We start from the raw sequence: 22243 nt of genomic DNA, 5'->3' as shown, positions 1-22243 counted from the left end.
ACCTAAGAGTTCCTTTTTTTTTTTTTTACATAAACCGCTGCAGAGAGATCCTTGAACATCATGCAAAGTCCACATTTGCAAATGTCTGTGCATATTTGACCTGACATCGCTGTGGGCTGGGGGTTATGGCCTGACATTAAAATTCTGCATTGCACAGGTGGACTGCTAGATAGGTGTATTATTTCATTTGTGTGCAAAAGTGCATGTATTATTTTGAAATTCTGCAGGTTTTAACTATTGCTTGTTGGTAACATATAATTTCTTTCTAAAACTTGTTTTAATCCCCATGGGGTACTCTGGATTGGGACTTGAGAATACCTAATAGACGTAATTATTTATATACCTTAAAAACATGGACTCTTTTCCTCTCCTCAGTTTTATAATACCCATGATAAATTTGTCTTTAATTTTCTTATAAAGCGATCACAGATTATATAGGGATCAGCGCCTCACAAAAGTATATAATAATCTTTCACAATTTCTCTGTTTTATGCTAAGAGGGGGTGGGAGGGAAGAAATTCAGCAGAGGAGGGAGGAAAAAAAAACATCATTCAAAATTCAGAACAGCTAAATAGGTCATTCAAGTCTTATAATAATCTCCAGTATCCAGGAGCAGGTGATGACATTGGTAGTCACTAAGAGAAATTAAGAATACAGGACACACTGGCATTTTTTGCAGAGCTTATAGGTCTCACAAACACTGGATCATCTCTACTACATGTGATGCTCTAGGTGGCAACCCCAAAATACATTAATAAATATATGAAGGCAAAAATATGCACAAGAATATGCAGAACAGCTCCACAACCTTAAAATATCTTCTTTCAAAGCCACTCAAATGTCTGCCACTCAAAATGGCTTAAATATTACTTAAAATCCCTTAAAGTCATTACAGAAGGTAATGACTAGTCCTCACTGTCATTGTGACAACCACCACTTCTCTGATCTCACTTTTGTTCCAGCTAATATTGACTAATGAATCGTGGTATATTGAAAGATCACTTCAGTTAGCCAGCCAAGATTATTTTTTTTTAATTATTTTTATTTTTTAAAAATTATTTTTATTAAGAAGCTTCCTCACAATCTGCAGAAGGTAACCAATCAGTCAATTTCATTAGCAACTTGCAACTTTGCTCTACTTATAAGAGTGTGGTAGTACACTCTGTGATTTCACTTGAGTCCATAAAGGATGTCCATAATGGGAGAACAGTTGTGGACATTTGACAAAACTTTTCCTCACTGATCTCAGAAATGCATACTGAGTCTTCTGTATTTTTGTTGTTGTTGTTTTTTGTTTGTTTGTTTTCTAAAATATTCAAACCCATCAGCTTGACAACTGAGACCCAAGGCTCTCCTTTCCTGCGCTCCCTGACCTCAGTGCAGGTAGATCCTAGTGTTCTTGACCAATGAAAGATCTGTGTGCAGCATTTTACAAGGCTACGAAAACCACAGCTTATTAAGTTGCCCATCAGTATTCCCTGGGGCTGAATGAAGACAGCAGTTCTCATCTCTACTTCCAGGACTGCGTCTATGGCACTATCACATTGTAGCCTCTCCAGATTACTTCGGAAAGGGCAGAATGTTATACAGCAGAATTCATTTTCCCTTTCAGTGCTCTGCCTGCTCAGCTCTCTTGTGATGATTTTATGTCTACCACCTATGGAAACAGAGATGTTAAGCAAAAAACCTTTGGAGCTATTCAGTCATATATGACCAGCAATTGTGGGATTCATAATTTTTAAAAGCACCAAGAAATTTTATTACAGATGGATAAAACAGACAGCTTCTTTGTTAAGTATCTGTATAAAAAATCAATCAATCAATCAAATAGGACTTAGAATTCAGGAAAAAGCAAATATAATGAAGATTTTTCTGAAAATGCCTGCTAATTTTCAGGATGCAATTAAAAAAAAGTGAGAAAATATCACAAAAAAGAATAGGGAACAGTGGACAACATCAACAAAATAGGAAGCTGTGAAATGATAACCATTTTAATGCTATTTTGAGTTTCCTATTTTTGAGGCTTGAAAGGAAAAATAAAACCCAATAAAAATCAGACTTTCATTAATAATCTACTTGTCAACATGACTTTGGAAGAAAAGGAATACATCTCAGAGTAAACATTGTTTTTCAAGGTTTAGACAGCGGTATGACAAGTGAGGTTCCCTGAACAGGAAGCAGGAAGACTGTTTGAAATCAGGAGAAACGCCCCTCAGCATACAACCTCTGCAATGTGTAGGTGGAAATGAGATGGAGAGAACCAGTATATACACTTTCCTATAAATCTTTTTTTCTTATTCCAAACAAGGCACATAAGCAGCAGGAAGACTGTACTTGCTTATTTACTTTGAGAGAAATTCTGTTCTTAAGTGACCAGCAGGAATGATTATACTTAATGTTCCCCAGTTTAGAGAGAACTAAAAAAGAAGGCATGTTTTCCTGAGTGCAGTTCTCCTTGCCTCTTATACACAGGGACAAGCAAAACGGCCTGAAGTAATTAACACCGCTGCATTTAAGGACTGTTATCACTACTCAGGCTCCTTGGTGAGAGTTCTGAAACTTCTTTTTACCCAGAGGCTTTACCTGATACAGAAACGATTGAACACGGCAGGAATGTGGCCGAGAGGCAGGAGGCTTAAAGTGCTGTTTAAGTCCTAAACACTCTCGTTTGGTTTGGCTTGCCGCAATGCCGCAGAATCTACCTTAGCTGTGAAATAACTTTCTGAAGTGCGTGAACTTTTACTCGAGAACCACTAGATGGCACCACAACTAGCCACAAAAAGCTGTTTAATTATCAGCAACTAAGGTCTCGCCCATTTATATAATTAATAAAGCAATCGAGTAGGACTGTTTCTTTTCAGGCATTACTACAGAGATTACAGATGGATTTGTGCTCTGTGACTTTCCTATTCCTATAAAGCCGATCAGGCAGTGTTTAGACTGTTCTATTTCAAGCTGCTGTTTAATAACATGCCGAAACAGACACAACATAGATCAGTATTTTAAAAGGTGATCAGTGACGACAGGTACCCAATTTCAAGGTGATTTTAATCATACTTTGGAACCCCCATTTTACAGGCTGTCTCATTCAACTTATCCTGCAGGATGCCTCCACTGTTCCTTCCTCCTACGACTTTTCAACAATCCCTGCCTACTCTGGTGCCCTGGTTGGCATCCCACACTGCCCAGTCCCCACACAGAGCCTACCGAGTGGGACTTCATTGCCTGACACCTGCCATGGAGGTAGGAGAAAAGGATCCCAAACTCTTAATGAGAGAGATAAGGAGTTTCCAGGGTTCTTGGAAAAAAAAAAAGGGGGGGGGGGGGGGGGGCTCTAGGATCCTAAAAGGGAACTACGGGCAGGATTTTCTGATGGCACTGTGGCCAAGACTCTGGCTGGAGGCTCCAGATGTCAAGTAGCATTACTTTTCTGGCATAAGAAAGCTTTCCACCTTCTGACATCACGTAGATACAAGAGTATTTACTAGATAGGCTGAACAGCATTTATGTCCCCCTATGGCCTGGTGCAGTGCATGCTCTTTGTCACTTGCCATGGAAGGCTCCTGCTGTTTAACAGACCCTCCCAGCTATTTCTTTATGCCCTTAAATAATAGAGTGCTTCTGGTCACTGTAATTTACATCCCCTAGACTGTAACAGTGCTTCATCTTCCTGCTTCTTCTCAGAAACAGTATTTCTAGGTTTTCCCTGTACAGTGAAGAAGACAAAAAAATGACACTGTACCATGGGACTGTGCTCTCCCTCCTCAACTTCCAATGATCACCAAAGAAACAACCTCAAACCCAGAAGACTAATTAAGTAAACACAATACCTGAAATAATATACCTTCAAATAAGCTTTCTAGACCTGTATGTCTGAATAAAGGTTGCCTGTATTGCTGCCCATAATGAGTTCAACCCTCCGCAGGCAAACAGTTCCCAATACCCGATTAAATTAAAGCAATTTTCTGATTGATATCACACCATGCTTTTTTGGAAATTCAGTGACAATAAGGTATCTCAGATTATTTTTTTTTCTATTTTTCTTTTTTTAGATTTATTGTTGAAAAATCCTGGATGCAATTATTTCTGTAGTAAAAGTACTACATGGCAGTACCAGACCAATTCCTCTAGAAATGTGCAAAACTGCATTGTTGGTCCTCTAAACCGGGATTCTGAAGTCTGAATGCTGCTGCCAGGAAAACAAACAAACAAAACAGAAATCTTGGGGTCTTGGTATGGCTAAAGCCAGGAAGACACCCAGAATGAGATAGATAACTGTTTCTTCCACAGGAGAACTAACCCATAACTCTCACACTCTCACAGACCCATTTCCAGCTCTGTCACAGGCAGAGGAGACAACAAGGCCATGGTTCTTTTCCTCGCTCTAGAAGTCTGCTTCCCTGCCACAGCTTGCTTTGCTTATGTCTAGACTAATTCTGCATAAGAACAGCAGTATTCCTACATTGTGGTTAATGAGAAGACAGTATCACATGAACAAAAAAAGCAGAATGGGAGGAAAAGGAAAGAGATGCACACTTCACTGAGAAAAGTAAACACATTTTGCTAACCTCTGAGTTGCTCGAACAGTGCATAACGGTGTACAATGTAAACAAATGTTAGGAATTCCGATCAAGCCTGAACTGCCAAGTCTGCATCTCCTTTATTTAAGGAATCAATCCTTTGACTTTATTATACTTTTCCTGGAAAAATATACCTCTATTAGGAGTTTAGACTAATACAGTGCTTGGTTTTGCATTTCATCATTCTGCTAATGCAACCTAACAAATAAGATTTATTTGAACTATAGACTGGGCTGATAATTGTAAAGCTTTTTCTGTAGTAAAAATCTGTTCTCTCATTAGATCCCTGGAATACTGCTTCCTATAGTACAGTTTTGTGAAATTTCTTTGCAAATTTGCAATCTGTATTGATTACAATCAAACGCCTACTTGATGAAAATCCCCATGAGCCAGTTAAATAGGAATTTCTGCAGCTTACAGAACGATGCCATCACCTCATATTTTATGCATTAATGGATCCATGCTCTGGAACAAAAATTTCATTAGACCACTGAGAAAATATCCTTAAAAAAATAGAATGCTCAGAATCCTTAAATGAAGCTAATATTGCAGAGATAGGTGGTCAGATAAGAAGTAAAAGTCACAGCTGAAGGTGGCTATGGCTCTATACATTCTCTTTGACCTATTTTTCTTAAATAATTTGACCTAAAAATTGTAGCACCTGAAAAAAGAATACGGGTCAGGCACCTCCAACCTAAGCCTAGGACTTTATATAGCATCCCAAATACGATCTTTTTCTCAATTATCCAGCGTGCTGAATCATTCTACATCAGCTTGAACGTGTTATCAATGCACACTGTCAGCAAGATTCACATAAGCCTTATACTACGTATCATAGACATAGTTTGAAATCAATTAGCAGGTGCTGTTGTCCATTTGTGAGTGAGGCATAGTCCCGCCAAACTTACTGTTTAAGAAATGCATGCTTTTTTTATTAACAACAACAAAAAGGCCTCCTTGCTCATAACCTGACAGTTATGCCACTCAGCAAGCTGTGTGAAAGCAGCTAAGTATCTCAGCTTTCTCTTAAGCACTTACTTTTCAGTATATGCAGTAACAGTGTGCTCCAACAGTCAAATTAGACTCTGCCCTTCAAATGAATACTCAGGTATGTTTGGTTTTCATTTTGGTTTGGATTTCAAAATTCAGTCAGCTCCTGATCAATATGGTTTAACAGAGTAATTAATACACACTTAAATGCTTCCTTAGCAACTTAGGAACATTGTTCTCCAAAACAGAAGACCAAGAAATTCTGATATTTTTTTTCCTCTAAATTTACCATTTTGGTGGTAAATGTCAAATTCCAAATTTGTTGAAAACCGATTGTACAAAGACTATTTCCATGAAGTTCTTTGAAACCTAGGCTTCCTGCCAGCTTTCTCATCTGCCTGCTCCAAAGCCTACCAGGCTGGGTTGCTGAGGATACCACACTTCCAAGGCCGGGGAACCCAGCGCTTCCGGAACTGGCAGCTGCCTCAGCAGTCCACATGTGTGCTCTGGCTTCAACAGACAGTAACTTGAGAGAGAAATACAGCAACCTGAAGCAACTCCGCAAAGTAAAAGGCTTTCCTTCTATGGAGGATTTCAAACTTTTCAGATTTATTTTGTAAAATTGAAATAAAAATTTAAAAACCAAACTGCTCTTCCTCTCTGACAGTTTTGCTTCCACTCACACTGAACTGTTTAACAACCCATGACTCCAGTAAATCCAGAGGGGTCTCTGCTTCTGCTCAGCGTGGAAGATGACAACACTTAGCATGGCTCCTGCTTTACAGGCATGCAGGCACCGCTTGAATTGGAGTGTGACAGTTCTGCACAGGTCTCTGTATTCTGCACAAAATCAGCAAAGACAAATCGTAATGAATCATATCAGGTGGAGCCTCATGCTCCTATTTCTAGTTTCTTCAACTCACATCCCAGTAGAAATATTTTTGCTCTTTAGCTATCAACAGCTTAACAGCAAACCTATACAGCCCAAGAACTGCTTACATAACAAAAAGGAAATCCTAGCTGGTTATGTATCAGTGGCACATGTGTCTTGAAAGATATTTTCCATCAGGTCTCTCCCTTGCTTTTTCAATTCTTTTCTAATATCACTAATCTTTTTTGTCAAGTCCATGAAGATGCTTTCTTGTCCCTTTTGAGAAAAATACAATAAAACAAAATAAAATAAATACTGCTCTCATACTTAAAGCTAAATAAAGAGCCATATTTCTCCAGGACAGTCACAGGATCAAAACTGTTACTTCATCTACATACACAGAAAATAATCTAGGAAGGTATATGTATATTTTTTAAATAATTTGAATAATAAAAAATACTCTGGAATAAAGTGAAATGCTAAAAATGAAAGAATGCAAGTTGGTTTAGCATGTTAGGAAAAAAAAAGCATTTGTGACAAACATAAATTCAGTGCTCAACAGAATCTTAACACACTTCCTATCAGATACCACTGGAGTTATCCAATTATCTTACATAAGAAGCCAAGATCATACAGTGGTTTTACAACAGCAAAGAGCTGAAGGTTGTAAGAATCACATCACTAAACAGGGTAAGAAAACACAGCTGTTATATATTCAGAAATGTGGTATAAAAATCAGCCAGGAATGAATTTACATCATGTGAGACAAAAATACAGGAAAGATAACTGAATGCCATTGTTCTTTGTATTGTTCTGTGTATACTAAACACGTTTCAGAAGGATTAGCTTCTGCTGCTGTTGATTGCAAGCAGGATATTTACAAGACTTAAAAAGACAAACAGTTTGTGTAGGTATTGCCTAGGGAATGAGGGAAGCATAACCTCTGCACCAAGCAACGAAAAACTGACATCTCAAAAGCTTTCTAAAATTCTGTGCTACCAAATACATAGCTGATGCATTCTGTGATTTTCTTTATTCTCCTAAGGCTGAAATATTCTATTTGCATATAGGTGCATACTGCAATTCTTTATTAATGAATAACTCTCTAGCTGATTACGATTTGTTTCAGCTATCCAGCTCTGTGCTTGGCAGGCACAAGCTACTCCACAATTCTGCATCATCAGTGCTGGGAAATTAAACTAGTATCAGCAAAAATAGTATTGAACAGTAGTGACCAACTACCCAACACAATTACTACTAAAGCCATGAGAGTTTCTCCAGCGACGTGCGTAAGAATCACAGTAAATCCCAAAGGCACCTAGAGGGGCAATGCAAGGACATAAGTCATCTGTTGTAACCAGCAACAACAAAAGGCAAAGACTACGCTCCAGTGAACTTATTTAACAATGAAACATAGGCCTGGGCTGCTGTGCTGTGAAACATCAACCCCACACAGAGACTGCAAATTGCTTCTGAATCTGTGCATTATGAATCTGCGTACTTCAAGGATATCAATTAGTGAAACACTGGGTAGCAGCAAAAAGGTCTGTTGCTTTAAATAGCTCAGGTTAAATTTGGACCTCTGCAGAAAAAGATTTGAACAACAAACAAGAAAGGAGAGAGGAAGAGTACTCAGTCAAGGCAGGCCACGCGCAGAAGAAACTTGACACAAAACCCATTATACTCAGCAAAGCACACAACTCCCAACTTGAAGAACCAGCTCTTCATTCTGTTCTAGTCCCTAGAAACTTAGATAAAGCCATAGTTTTAAGCATCTTTAAAAATGTCTCGAGGCATACTTGCCATGAGAAACAGCTCTCAGATGAAGAAACCATTAAGTTTCCCAGTAACATAATATTTGACAAGACCTAAAACATGTAACCACAACCATGAATCTCACAAACTTAAACCCAAGGTCCCTTGACACTTTTTAAAAATATATAAGCTAATTTTTTTCTGCAGCTAGAATAATTTGCAGATAAGTTTTAACCAGACAGAGTCAGATTTATTACTCACAGTGTACAAGTTGCACACATAAAGACAAGTTTTCTAATAGTACTTTTATAGATGCTGAACTTCTCTGAAAGATATAAACCACATTGCTTTAAAGCAAGGCAGATTTATGACTTCTAGTAACAGAATTGCTAGCCTTACCACCACCTCTCTTAAAGACAAGAATTTCATTAGTTTAAGGTATATAAACAAAACAAAGTTTTCAGTCCTGTGTCAAATGCTTTGGGGGAAAAAACGAAAAAAAGAAAAAGGCAGGAACAGAGAAGGCAGGAACAGTAACTGCTACATAGGAAACAACAGCAGAACTGTATCACACCACTTCTGGTTGAAATGAGCGATTAGAAATAGCAAAGCAAGTGCTCCCTTGTGGCAGCACTGGTAACAATAGCTTGCTAGGTTACAATAATAAATAGTCCGAGGGAAACAGCCAAAGAACACAAAAGAGAGCAGCACAGAGAAGTTTTTTATTTCCCTGAGAAGCTACTAAGATATTAACGCAACCATATGAACGTGATGCCTGCTATGACTTGTAAAAAAAAAAAACTGCCATGTCTTTTTATTTCCTAGGCTGTATACATTAACAACCATAGCGACAACTGCTAAATCTGGGATGAGCAACGCTACTTAAGAACTAGATAGATAACACCACTGCATAACACTTACAGATGCTGTAGCGTATAAGGTGGGAGGGTTCGTCCCTCTGCCTCTGTTCCCTAAAGAAGTATAAATCATTTAAAATGGAAAACATTTCTATTGCTCAAAACAATACAAAATCTGATAACACAGAGCCTACGTGTAATATTCACATATGTGGGAAAAAGAAAGTTTCCTGAATCAGTAACATCTGTGAACTCCCTTCACAACAACCATAAACTTTGTTTTAATCTACTGGGAATATAAACTTGAGGGAGTACAATACAATTAGAATATAAGGATTTCCCAGAGATATGAACTAGTAGTCTTAGAAATAAACAAATACAGCACCTTACCCAACAGGAGAAAGAATTCATTTCATGTATCTTTCTAAGAAAAGGTATGAGAACAATATCAAAGTCACTATCAAAATAACAACTCTCCAAATTACCACTCCTCAAATGATGTATCGCAGATGAACCGGCTTCAATTTGTAACTTCTTATTAGCCTTAAAAATACATATTCATATACTTGAACAATAAATTTAGCAGAGATGATAGCTAGCTCACCAACTTGAAAACAGAAACAACCACTCTTGAAGTGAGGGTAGCAGTAGAATCCACCTGTAAAGAGTGTATTGCAATTACAACGTGGCTTCATGAATTCTTCAGGGAGAAGGCTGTGCAAGCATTTCCTGTTTACCTCCTCCCCCATTCCCACTCCCCAAGCAATCCCATCAATTGCACTGCTGCAGCTGTATATTTTGTTGGGGAACAAGCTGATACAGCAGCATTAAAAGCAAGGCTGTAGAAGAGGGTTGGTTGGTTCTATTTTTTTTTTCCTTTTAATCAGAACGATTTCCCTAATTCGCACTGTCACAATTGAAGAGGCTGTGTGAGACACAACAAAGTAGCTTGGGGAAGAAAGCATGACAGGGGCTAAGTTTGCACGCTCTGCTTGTGAAACTATGGTGTTAGTGAATGTGTATGACTTCTTCAGATCATGAAACAGACCATTGCAAATTAGAGATTCAATATTTTCTGTATTGTCCTTTTCAAATATAGTTCCTTTAGCTTTATTTGATTTGCATAAGTTAGTACTTAGAAAAGGCCAGGTACTCTGTAGGGATATAATTAATTTTAATCAGCTTTTGTCTGGCATCTATGAAATTAGTGAGAATCTTTCCTGAGAAGTGTGACTATATCAGCCCTAAACAACAGAAAACACCATTATTCAACCATAGAGTTTATGTTATTAGTAAAAAGGTAGATATCTGCTTTCTTGACTTCTTTATACATTTAATTGGACTGGGTTTTCATTTAAACAAAACTATTATTACAGATGTCTAGGGAGAAATTGCAGATCACCTCCTAATTTTGGTGTGACAGGAAATTCAGTAACAAATTACGGTATTGCAGACTGGATGAACACTGGAACAGATGGCCAGACTGCAGGACCACAGGAAGGTATGAGACACTTAAAGGGTTTGCTTGTAAAAGACATTCTGGAAAGCATCCCATCTGCAGGACAACTAATAAGCCAGTGAGAATTTCTTTTCATGGTGAAATGCTTTTAACTACATGTCCTTGTCTAGTTTTCTTTTGTGGATAGGTTTCTGTAAAAAGTCAGACTGACCATAATAGAACAGTCATAACAAAGCAAGACTGGCTGTTCTGGGCAGGTGATAGTAAATACAGTACTACTGTGAGTCATCTTCCCCAGAAGTGATCTTATGTGAAGCTCAACAAAGTTATTTCCCTGTCATTATTCTGATACAGAGGCACACATCGCTAGCTTTGACAGCAGAAAAAGGGCAGTGAACAGGGAACACTGGTCATCGAACCTTATTATAATGACAAACTAGGGAATGCATTCAAGTTGAGTTACACGATTGCCTGTTAGAAACATTGTTAGTTTCCCTGTAATGTGACAATACTTGATCTGAGATCACTGGCAGAAAACACCGATCTAGAGTCTAATTATGACATCTTTATAGCCCCCTTCCACAGTATAGATATCCGTTATATATTTTTTTTTTTTAAAGTGACAACGTGACAGACAGGAACCAGGAGTGCCTATACTGGGACAGGAATCAGAACTGTGATGAGCTACAGCGGTATTGTAGATGGTAAAGAAATGTCAAGTTTGGTTTAACAAAACACTTACTCCTAGCCTTCTTGGACCCCTGATCAATAAACAAGTACACACACAGCCTATTGAGTACAGTCACTCATACATAACACAGAGAAAAGCAATTAAGACTGGTATCCTGAAAGTCTCAGGAGCATACTCATTAGATAAGAAACACTCTGACAATGTCTCTGCTGTGAATTACCAGAGGACCACCTTGCACCCCAGCATATCGCTTTGGTGGCTGACATAAAACACAGTTAAAACACCTGAGAATTTTTTTTTTTTTTCCAAAAAATAGGCTTCTCAACCTATTTCCAAATTGTGAAATGGGTCAGCTATTTCTAAACGCCAGCGAATAAAATCCAGGCAAATGTCTAAAAAGACATTGTGACAGTAACCTTCACGATCACTTCCTAAGTGTGTTTTGCTTTTCTTTTTTTTTCCCCTCTTAACAAGGCTTGATCTCACTGTCTGGCTGAACATTAATCCTCTTTCACCAAGTACCAAACTAATGCCTGCTGCATTAATTCTCTGCAAATCCTCAAGGTATAAGTTACACATGATTTAGTATAAAAGGTAAGCTTGGGGCTTTCTTTTCACTATAGCTATTACCAGGAAGGCAAGTAGAATACAGGTGAGTTTTCATCAGATCTTGATCTGGAAATATTTTTTTTCAAATTGCAAACACTGTATGCAATTAATTTCTTTTTTAAAGCAGGTTATCCTTTGCTCTTTTTTTTTCCCTTGTTTCATTTTCTTTCTCCTAAAAAACAGGACACATTATCTGTACCGAAACTTAGATAAAGTATTTCATTGAAAGTAGTATGATGCTCAGCTGTTCTTACTCTGCAAAGACTGCTGATATACCATTTCAGTTGCTTAGGAAAATCAAACTCCTTTAACAATAAGCATACAGATAGATCTACTTAATTACTTTATCCTCTGAAAGCTTACTATTATAGAAACACTTGAAGGTAATATGAAGACTTAATTTCTCCCTGTTTCTATAAATATTTCCTGTTGAAAATAATTATATGTTTCTCCAATACAGATCCATTTTCTGCTTTACGCACAGGATGAAGACGCTTAACTGCTATGTGCTGTTATTTTGCTGGAAAGCAATTTGTTGCTATAGCTGTGAGCTCACCAATATTACTATAGCAGTGGAAAGAGAAGAATGTGAATTCTGTATTACAGTGAATGCCACGTGGTGCTCAGGATACTGCTTCACAAGGGTGAGAATCTTAATTTTAAAATTCAGGCATCAAAATTAAGTACTGAAGTGATGTATGAATAACCAATTTCTCCGGTTCATAATGAACACATGGGCCTTGTGAAAGAACAGGCTGAATAATGGCTGTGTTATTTGATAGGAAAGTAGATACATTGACAGTCTGAACGGTAAAGGAAGAATGAAAAGATACTAGTTGAATTCAGATCTTTATTTGGCTGCACACATCGTTTATATTGTATAACTAGCAGTGAAAGTATGAGAATCTGGATCTCTGCCTTCTTTTCAGTTTGTGGTCGCAAATGGACACAATAAAGCAGCGATCACTATGTAGACTCTACTTTTCCAATAGAAAATAATTTGAAGAATCAAGCCATTAATCTGCAAAGGTTGTCTGGTGACGGTATGAAACCTATCTTGCACAACCATTCTCCTGAAAGGAGAAGTATATGGATCTAGGTGCGATTCAAATAGCCTAATCCAAATCCTTTTTATCTCAGCAGGATTTTCCCCACTGGTTTTACAAGACTTCACATTAGGTCTTTTATCTATTTTGTAAAAACAAAGAATTCTACCCTGTGACAAATTTCAAAATAAATATTTCCTTCTTGTAATTTTCAGGATCCGGTATATAAATATCCACCAGTATCATCCGTTCAGCAAACATGTACCTTCAAGGAGGTTGTGTATGAAACAGTGAAGATCCCTGGCTGTGGTGACCATCCTGAATCTTTTTATTCATACCCAGTAGCTACAGAGTGCCACTGTGAGACCTGTGACACTGACAGCACTGACTGCACTGTGAGGGGACTGGGGCCATCCTACTGCTCCTTCAGTCAGAATGGAAGTAACCAATGAAGGGTACTTGAGATAGTAGTTTGGTTTTTATATGCGCTCTTCTAAATAGTGCTGACCAGGTTTAAGTGGAAGTTAATAGCCAAGGCTATTTAGAAACTGACAAGACTGAAAAAGACTTTTAAAGCTAAAATGGAGAGCTACTGACTATACTTCTCTTCAGGCCTTCACTACTTCTTCTACTTTCCTTAAAATTACTTTCTATAGAATGTCTATAGAATGCCGCTTATGATTCCTTCTGCTCTTGCCTCCTCTTCTTTTCTATTCCACCTTCATTCTTTATATTTCTGTATTTCCACAGCTTAGTTCACTTGGATTACTCCATGCTATCCTATACTTTTAAAAAGTTCACAGTTTCCATGCCTTTATTATGCCCTGCATCTCTCCTTAGAATTCACTTATCCTAAAAAGCCTTGCAGCACTGGTTTTTATCAGATCCAACATCGATAGTATTACTAACTACTAGTTGGACTGTAAACCTCTCTCAGATGAGATTCTGATTCTTTTTTTTTTTTGGCAAAATATTTCTTAGTCATTACGCTCTTTAAACAATAACAACATGTTTATTTAAGAGCCCAAATCCTGTGTTCAAATATTGAAAGTCACCAAACTCTTGTGCTCTCTCATTAAGGATTGTTAGCTCAGGCTCAATGACACCGTGACACAAATGACATGAAATCCAGGTCCTACCTGGCTAACTTGCTGCTTGAAATGCTTGGCTGTTTACCTTCACCTGGGTAAACAAACGTCCTAAGTCAGTTAAACAAATCTGAAAAAAATTGCCATGCATTTGAAATGCTGGATTTCCTCTTATTATGCAAGAGAACTTAAGAATGAGAATTATTTCAATGCTATTTAATAGAGGAGTCTCACAAAAGGTTTAGAGATGAATCTAGAAGAATCTGACCCTGGTATTGCAAACCTGGTGTGAGAGCATACCTTCAAAGTCATTTGCAGTAGTGCCTCTGAGATTGAAGTGAATTCATACAATTCTGCAGCAATCAGTATGAATGGGACAGGCTGGAAGCAAGCTGGAGATCTAAATGAGAATGGAAAGTTATCTAAAATTATTCGGAAAATGGTTAGAAATCTACAGAATGAAATCCTACCAGGAAAAAAGAAGATATGTCTCTTCAACAGAAACAACCACCTACACAAATACACAACTGACAGCAACTGGTTCAACAGCAGTTCTGAACAGAAGACTTGGAGGTTATACAAGCTAAGTATGAGTCAACAGTACCACACTACTATGGAAAAGCTGAGCTGCAAGAACAGGAGCAGAGCTGACATGATGCACAACCTACATCCACTACTCTGTTCAATCTTCTAAGGGCCTCAGACAAGATGTTATTTCCAGTTTTGGACACAGAACATCAAGGTATTGAAAAACTGGAGAAAGTCCACAGAAGAGTAATAAGAATGAGTAGAGACCTAAATAACATGACTTAGAAGAAAGATTTTTTTTTTTTGAAGTGTAGTTGTTTGTCTTATAGATGGTAATAGGGGAATAAAAACAGTGAAACATTTTACGTGCTTGAAGACTGTTACAAAGAGAAAAGGAACAGTCAGTTTGCCACGTTCATAGCAAACAGAACAACTAATGCAAGATTCAGAGTAGTCACTAGCAAATCTCCCAAAAGGAAAAGATAAAATAGACACTGAAATAAATAGTTAGGTGAAGGAAAGAAGAGAGAAGGGGGTCTGTGGAGTAGTGGCAGGTCTTCAATAACATGTTGACCTATCAGGAATGACAGCAATAAAGTTAACCTTCCATGAGGCAAGGGAAGGAAGTAGACCACCTCTTGAGGTGTCTTCCAACACTATTTTGGTATTACTCTACCAGCTGTCATGATTGTTTTTGAGACCCTTACACAAACATTTATATAAAGGGAATTTGTTACTCTGGATCTCTCTTATTACAGATATTTTAACTTATTTCATTTGTAACTTTTTTACAGTAAGATATTAGCTCTTGTAACTTAATTTTATTTATAAATTGTATTATCATGGGCATTTTCTTCGGTCTAGTGAAGTTTTAAAAATGGTAAAGTAATAGGTAAATAAAATTGTGCGTAATTTCAATTTTAAGCAAGAGTTGACTTCAGTTAAATACAAATATATTGTTTACATCAGGAATTATTTCATCTGGATGAGGGAATTTTGAATAAAAATTGCAAAACAGAGGAGCTTGAAGCAAAAAGTATGGAAAAATATATGCTTTATATCTGTAAATATCTACACTGTCTGTTGTGCACTTTGGAATAATAAAAACAATTTTGTTGCACTTGTGTTATGTATGTCTTTCTTAATTAGAAAACTGAAAACTTAGAAGTCCATCAAAAGTCCATCTGTCCACTTAATTATGCTTTAAACCACACCTTTCTTCCCTAGAAATATTTTCATGGGACTAATATACCCACCTGAGCCGTATTTTTTTTTTTTTTGCTTTGCCAAAAAATATATATCCTAATCACATCAAATAAAAGATTGATACATTTACATTTTAGCCTGATCTGGTAACATTACAATGAAATATTTTTTTAGTTTCAACACAATAGAATTGTGAATCAGAATAATGATTATTACGAATATATTTTTTAAACTATACAGATTAGAACTTCTCCAGAGCTCAATCCACAACTGTCATGAATTTGCTTGCATGTGAAAACAAAAATTATACAGGTATTATTTCATCTACCAGACAACTGCAACCACTCATTTTCATTTTGCAAAGGAATCTATTCAGAACCTCAGAACTGCAACAATTGTAGTCAAAAGAGTAGTAAAGTTAATATCAGAATGCTAGCAAAAAACTCCTAATCATGCACCATTTCAAGCCTCCAGACTCACTTCTTATCTCTCACACATCTTAGGTACCAATGCTGAGTAAAATACCAAGACCTAGAGTCAGAAAGATGTAAAGAAAAAGGTACTTCATATAAAAATTAACCTCTCATATAAAGGTGCTCTCCATATAAGCACAAGCAAAGTACAGCCTTTGAAAACACCTCTTTCAAATGGTTTCTCAACCCCTGTCCAGTACTTAGAGATGAGTTCTACCAGACTCTCTTCCATATAGCTGGCTTTTGAAAAGATGAGTATTTCATGCATCAGAAGCATTATGTATTTCAATATATCAATAGGAAAGCAGTAAAAGAATAAATTCTTGAATTTAGCTTCTTTCTCTGGTCATAAGTGATCATAAAAAAAAAAAATGGTTTAGAAAACATGCAAGTCCCATCGAAATCTTTCTGTTAAAAACAGCAAGCCTTGAATGCACACCTCTGTTTTTATGAAACTAGCAATGATCTTCTACTCCAAAGTAAAATCCATTCCACATCAAGTCAACTGTTATTTGCTGTTCTATAGACTGATTGCGAACATTTCATTGTCAGTAGTTTCACTGACAAATTCAGAAATTCTTACAGGAGGCTGGCTTGACTTGAAGATACCATGGACTACTACCTTCAACAGTTTGTCCGACAGACTTTGTCTAATCAAAGCTCACTTTCCATTCAGTTCCCAATAATCATTTCATTAAACTTAATTACACTTCAATGTTTTTCAAAAAATTTAGTGTACTTTGAGGTTCAAATCTGCTTGGAATTATTATTTAAGAAAAAATATTTAAGAAGTAGTTCGTATGATGTTCGCCTAGTGCTATTATGATGAATAAATGGCGACTCTGTTAGGAGGAGTAAGTCTTAGTATGATATGCTACTAAGTAGTAAATTGGTGGGAAAGCTGTTAGACACATTCCTAATATATTCAGAAGGAGATTGGCAAAAGTTCTCACCATGGGCCTAACCCTTTCCACTGAAATCAATAGGTAAAAGTTTTTCAGCTTCAGTACAACTGTTCTGCTAACACAGAACTTTTCAAAAACCTCATACAAATTCTAACTTTAAAGGCAGGCTCTGAAAAAAACAACTTGTGATATGTCAGCATTTAGTCACCAACCTACAGAAATTAACTTTTTAGAGAAACGTCATGTCCCTGAGGTAGAAAAAACTAAAATGGATTAACCTATCTTCACTCTTATACAATTTATTTACTCCCAGGTAAAAAAAATTCTCTCTTTCCTTGCTTGAAAGCAGGAAACCTGGAAAACTGTTACTTATAATCCCTTGCTGAATGCATGCAGCATAGAGGCAGGCAGTACATAGCATTGAACTGTCCCTTAAAGACCTTTGAGAGGAACACAATGTAGGATTCAATATGTTGTAATTAATTGAGTCTTTCAAATACCCAGATGTACAGATAAACTGCATGAAGATTATTCATCTCTGCCACCACATCTATGAGGGAATTAATATTTTCTATCATTTATTATGCAGACAGTTTGACCTTGATCTTATGAGTGTCCGTGCCAGTCGTACTTGAAGCTCTCCAGACATCAAGATGGGAACATGAAGTTCAGCAGCAGTATTCATAGTCCTACTAATTGAAATGACCATTTAATCCTAACTGCCTTTTAGGTATAAAGCACACCCCGATTTTACAGGGATGCAAAGAAAAACACATTCCTCACCTATAAGCTATTAATAAAGCATCAGCATAATAGCATCACCCCACTGCTGTCAATGCTCAGCTGTTATTCTCTGACTAAAATCTGTAAACCTTTAATCTTATCTTAAAACAAGTTGCCACTTGTCTTTATAATGTTGGCATATAACCTGGCTCACAACATATATTTTTTTGCCATAAGTAAAGCATATATATATAAATGCCATCTGGTATTAACCCAACTGACACATAAGAATTTATTAGTCATAAAAAACAAAAACAAAAACACATATAAATCTAACTTGAGAGAGAGGTAAGTACAAACAATAGGTGGAAAACAGAAATGTTAGAACTGCGGCTTGTACCTGTGAGGTAGAGGCAGCACTTATCTGGGGCTATTTATATGGGAAAAGGAAAGACAGTTGAGAGTGTGGTTACTATGCCATATTTCTTCACCCTCACACCTCAGGAAGTGCATTTTACTTTTGCAATATGCAATATGTAGCCACACACTTTATTTTCATTAAAAATACAATTAACATCTTGTTTGAAACTACAAATAAAGAAAAAAAGAGCTGAGCAGTTAACCTGAAAAATTCATTTGGAGATGGTAGCCTTGAGATTAGTGGCTCCCCTCCACTCAGGCAATGGGATCTATAATTTTTTTTTTCTGTGTATCTCATGTTTCTCTTCAATTTATGTTATTAACATAAGCTATCAAAGCCTTGGTCTTTCAATGTGACTTATACTGACAGACATTACAGCAGCTCACAAGGCTGCAGTCTCTGGGAAATACAGCAAACAAAGCAGCAGGGTTAGAGAAAGAACATACTTTCAAGAAATCAAATGTCAGTGTTTTATTATGTGTAGGTGGGGAAGAGACAGAATTAACTAGCTATGCTTTACCATCTTTAACTATTGGTTTTCTTACATGCTACAACTCTAAAGGGCAAGAACAAAGTTTTTACTTCACACTGGTGACTTCTTAATTCACTGAAAAATACTGTTTTTCCAGAGGTATTACATACATAGTATAATGTTATTCTGTAAGAGAAAACTTGAACAACTTGAGAAATCCAATTTTTCCCTTGCTCTGTGTATTTAAAAAAAAAAAAAAAGTTTCATTCAACTATGGTATTGGTTTTCATTGTTTCCTTCTCTCATAGTAAAACACTGGCAGGTCTTCATGCTTTTGTGAATGTTGTGGAAATTCCTAGTCAGAATAATATGGTAATGAAGAAAAATGTTAAGAAACAAGAAAGAATTTTTTTGGTTTAGACACTGTCAAAATTTTTGTCAATGATGCAAAAGGCTAAGGATTAGGTCTATGCTCTGGCAGCACTAGCCTTTTCAAACAGGCCTTTAAGAACATCAACGGCATGACAATTCCATATAACTCAAAAGTAGGGTCTGCATTTCAGCTAGCCTAATGATTAAGAAATAATTAAGACAGCTTAAAATGAACTCTGCCACCACTTCCAAGAAGTATCCAAGACAGATCCTACCAAGCAATTGATCTGGTCCAATCTATAAATTTCTTCTTCACTGAATGACTTCTTCTTTTAGGATAAATATCTGAATCTTCGTGAGAATTCTCAGTCACAGGCAATCTAACGCTTCAGATGGGAGACTGATTTACACCATCAATGTGAATGTATATACCTTTACCACATTGGCTTTGTTAATGCAATCTAGCCTTACAATAAGTAGATCTTTATCTATGAGTAGCTGGATGTGTTCATATACTTGGATTATTATGTCTGGAACTTGAAACCACTTTATGCTGAGATGCTTAGTTCAGGGACAATGTAAAAGTATAATGAAACCAGCTCCTGTCTATGCACAATCTAGTCAGTGTTTGTCAGTAAGTGTGTACAACACCCAGAGGACTGTCTTTTTAAGGCATATATTCATACAAACACCAATACGCAACAATTTATTTACAAGTTACACTGGCTATTTTAGATTTTGACCCCACCAAAGCTATTTTGTGATGCTTCCATACAGTGATAACCCATTATTCTCAAACTTTATCCAATTTATCCTAATTAGCCTATACCTAAGTACCAAAATTTTAAGAAGACAAGATGACCACATAAAGCTATGTGAGGTCAGAGTGATCTTTCTCATATAAATGGAGTGCTTCTACTATCAACAACACCATCTAGCATTTTAGCAACTCCTAGTATGGAAATGTAGTCCAGAAAAGAATTCATTTTATTAAAGTCCAGTCACCCTTATTCAACTCTCTTATGCAGAAATAAGAAATACACACAACCAGAGAACACAACTGACCAAATTTGAGATAAAGTTAGGTGACAAAATTTTCTGGTCCGTTTTCTAAAAAAAACGCTATTTTAAAAATATTTCAACTGATTGTATTCTAATAAATATTCTAATGATAACAAACAAACAAACATATAGAAAGGCCAGTAGCCTCTATAAATGTCAATAAAGTTAACATATCTTATAATTAGTATCCTTCTACATAATATGTCTAAGCAGAGTTAGAAACTACCCTGTCAAGTCCCAATATCCACGTGTTAAGTTCATTAGAGGTAAAGAAGATTCAGCAGTCTGACAAAGGTTCAGTTCACCTCCATGCAAGCACCAAACATCACCTCTGAAAACAAGCACTGCGGTAATGGAAAATGTGTTGCCTGGAATGGTCTTACAGACTCAGATGAATCACTTTTTTCTTCAGAGCATATTTCAAGAGTATCAGGATAGCTAGCGGGATTACAAAGCATTTCTATACAGCATCTGAAGAATATCCATTTCATTTTGCTTGTAGTTTCTAGACCAATACTGCTTTAGTAATAAAAAAAATAGCACAAGAGCATCTCTGGGAATGAACAGCATTACATCAGAATAACTAAGCCTCAGTTATGAATTTCAATATTTCGGGGGTTAAATACCCAAGGGTTTGAGATGCCCTTAAATAATTCAGTCCACATCCTTTCAGTAGATGTCTGATCCATTAAATATTCACTAACACTTTGAAGACTGGAATAGTGTCAGATCTCAAATTAGAAAATTTCTTTTTAATGTCACTCTTGCGTTAATTTCTGTCACATTATTTCAGGTTATTTGCCACATCTCAAACTAGGTAATATTAATAGCACAAAAAAGTAAAAAAAAAGATCTTTTCTTTCTTGATACATCAGTATGCGGGGGGGGGGAGGTTAGTAACCAACAATTCTGCAATTTACATCTGCAGCCCCACCAACTTCAAAACAGGAAAAGTAACCTGCCCAAGGATATGACAATCAGTAAGAGAGACTTTAGGACCTCCTGGCTTCTAACTTTAGCAAAGCCACACAAAAGCACAGTTTGAAGCATAATTGGCAATATTATTAATAACTGGCAATATTATTAAACTACACCAGTTTATTAAAAATGTATCCATATATTTGGTCTGAAAATAAAATAAAAGCTTATTGCCCATGAAAAAAGGAAGAACAAAGGACAAGAATCAAATTATAATTCTACTACTAGATGAAAAGAGCCTAATGTAGACCTGCCAAGATTTTGAAAACAGACAACTAAACTGGGAAATCCCTTCCAGTCTTGATACAGCATTACTACATAAATCCTTATTATGTTACATGGCTACAAAACCATTATGCAAACAGCTGTTGGGAAAGCACTGAAACAAGATCTTTTACGCATCAGGAGCTTTGTGCCACAAAACAACACTTCTGCTTGAAATATGTCACATTCTCCTGGTGAACAACAGGTCTGTGCTGGCAAAGGATTTCCCATTTACCTCAGCTGATTCCTGATGTTCTCATTTATGCAATTTAATTCTTCTTTCAAATTGTGAATTATTTTCAAGTAGATGCTAATAAGTGTTTTGACTACATGGGTTTCAGGTCCAGTTTGTACAAATAATGGATGAATCATGGACGGCTATCTACAACTATTGGCTAGAATATTTAGTATTTGGAGTTAAAAGTCAGTAATACTTCCAAAACTGAACAATCCAACAAGACTAGAAGGCAAGATGCCTTATTAGTTACACCACTTCTTCGTATTAATGAGGGAACACAGTAAGGGACCTGTTTTCCTGGTACACTCCGACCAGCGTGCAAGTAATGACATGGCAATAAATATTACTCTTCCCCTGCATTGTTGCCTAAGGCAGCAACCCCTCTCACACCAAAAGGTGCTCCAGTTTTGACTCATCTTAATGGGCTTTCACACCAGGAAATTGGGGCTGGCCCCAGAGTTGGCCCAGACAGGGCAGTCCATTCTTTCGAGTCTTTAATTTAGGTGCCCACCTGCCTTTGTGCCTCTGTGCTCCTCGGGGCTTACAGAGAGGAGCCTCTGATGGACTGAGGCTCTCCTGCGATGGGCCTGTCAGTAGCTGGGGCAGGGCATTGCTTTGCCCCCACCTGCCACCGTCTCTGTGCTCTTTTCTGGGT

At 37.0% G+C, this 22243-nt stretch overlaps 2 protein-coding genes across 2 annotated transcripts in view; one reads left to right on the top strand and one right to left on the bottom strand.

The window, feature by feature from the left end:
• Positions 1 to 22243, bottom strand: part of MPPED2 (metallophosphoesterase domain containing 2) — a 603962-nt gene that overhangs the window by 312055 nt on the left and 269664 nt on the right. The window lies entirely within an intron of this gene.
• Positions 11944 to 15594, top strand: FSHB (follicle stimulating hormone subunit beta). The gene is made up of 2 exons (XM_080595278.1): positions 11944 to 12456; positions 13074 to 15594. Exons 1-2 carry the CDS (start codon positions 12256 to 12258, stop codon positions 13308 to 13310), a joined length of 438 nt encoding a protein of 145 aa, XP_080451404.1. The 5' UTR covers positions 11944 to 12255; the 3' UTR covers positions 13311 to 15594.

Source organism: Anser brachyrhynchus, assembly GCF_964034855.1.
Source record: "Anser brachyrhynchus genome assembly, chromosome: 5".
Lineage (NCBI taxonomy): Eukaryota > Metazoa > Chordata > Aves > Anseriformes > Anatidae > Anser > Anser brachyrhynchus.
This window is presented reverse-complemented; position numbering and strand designations above follow the sequence as displayed.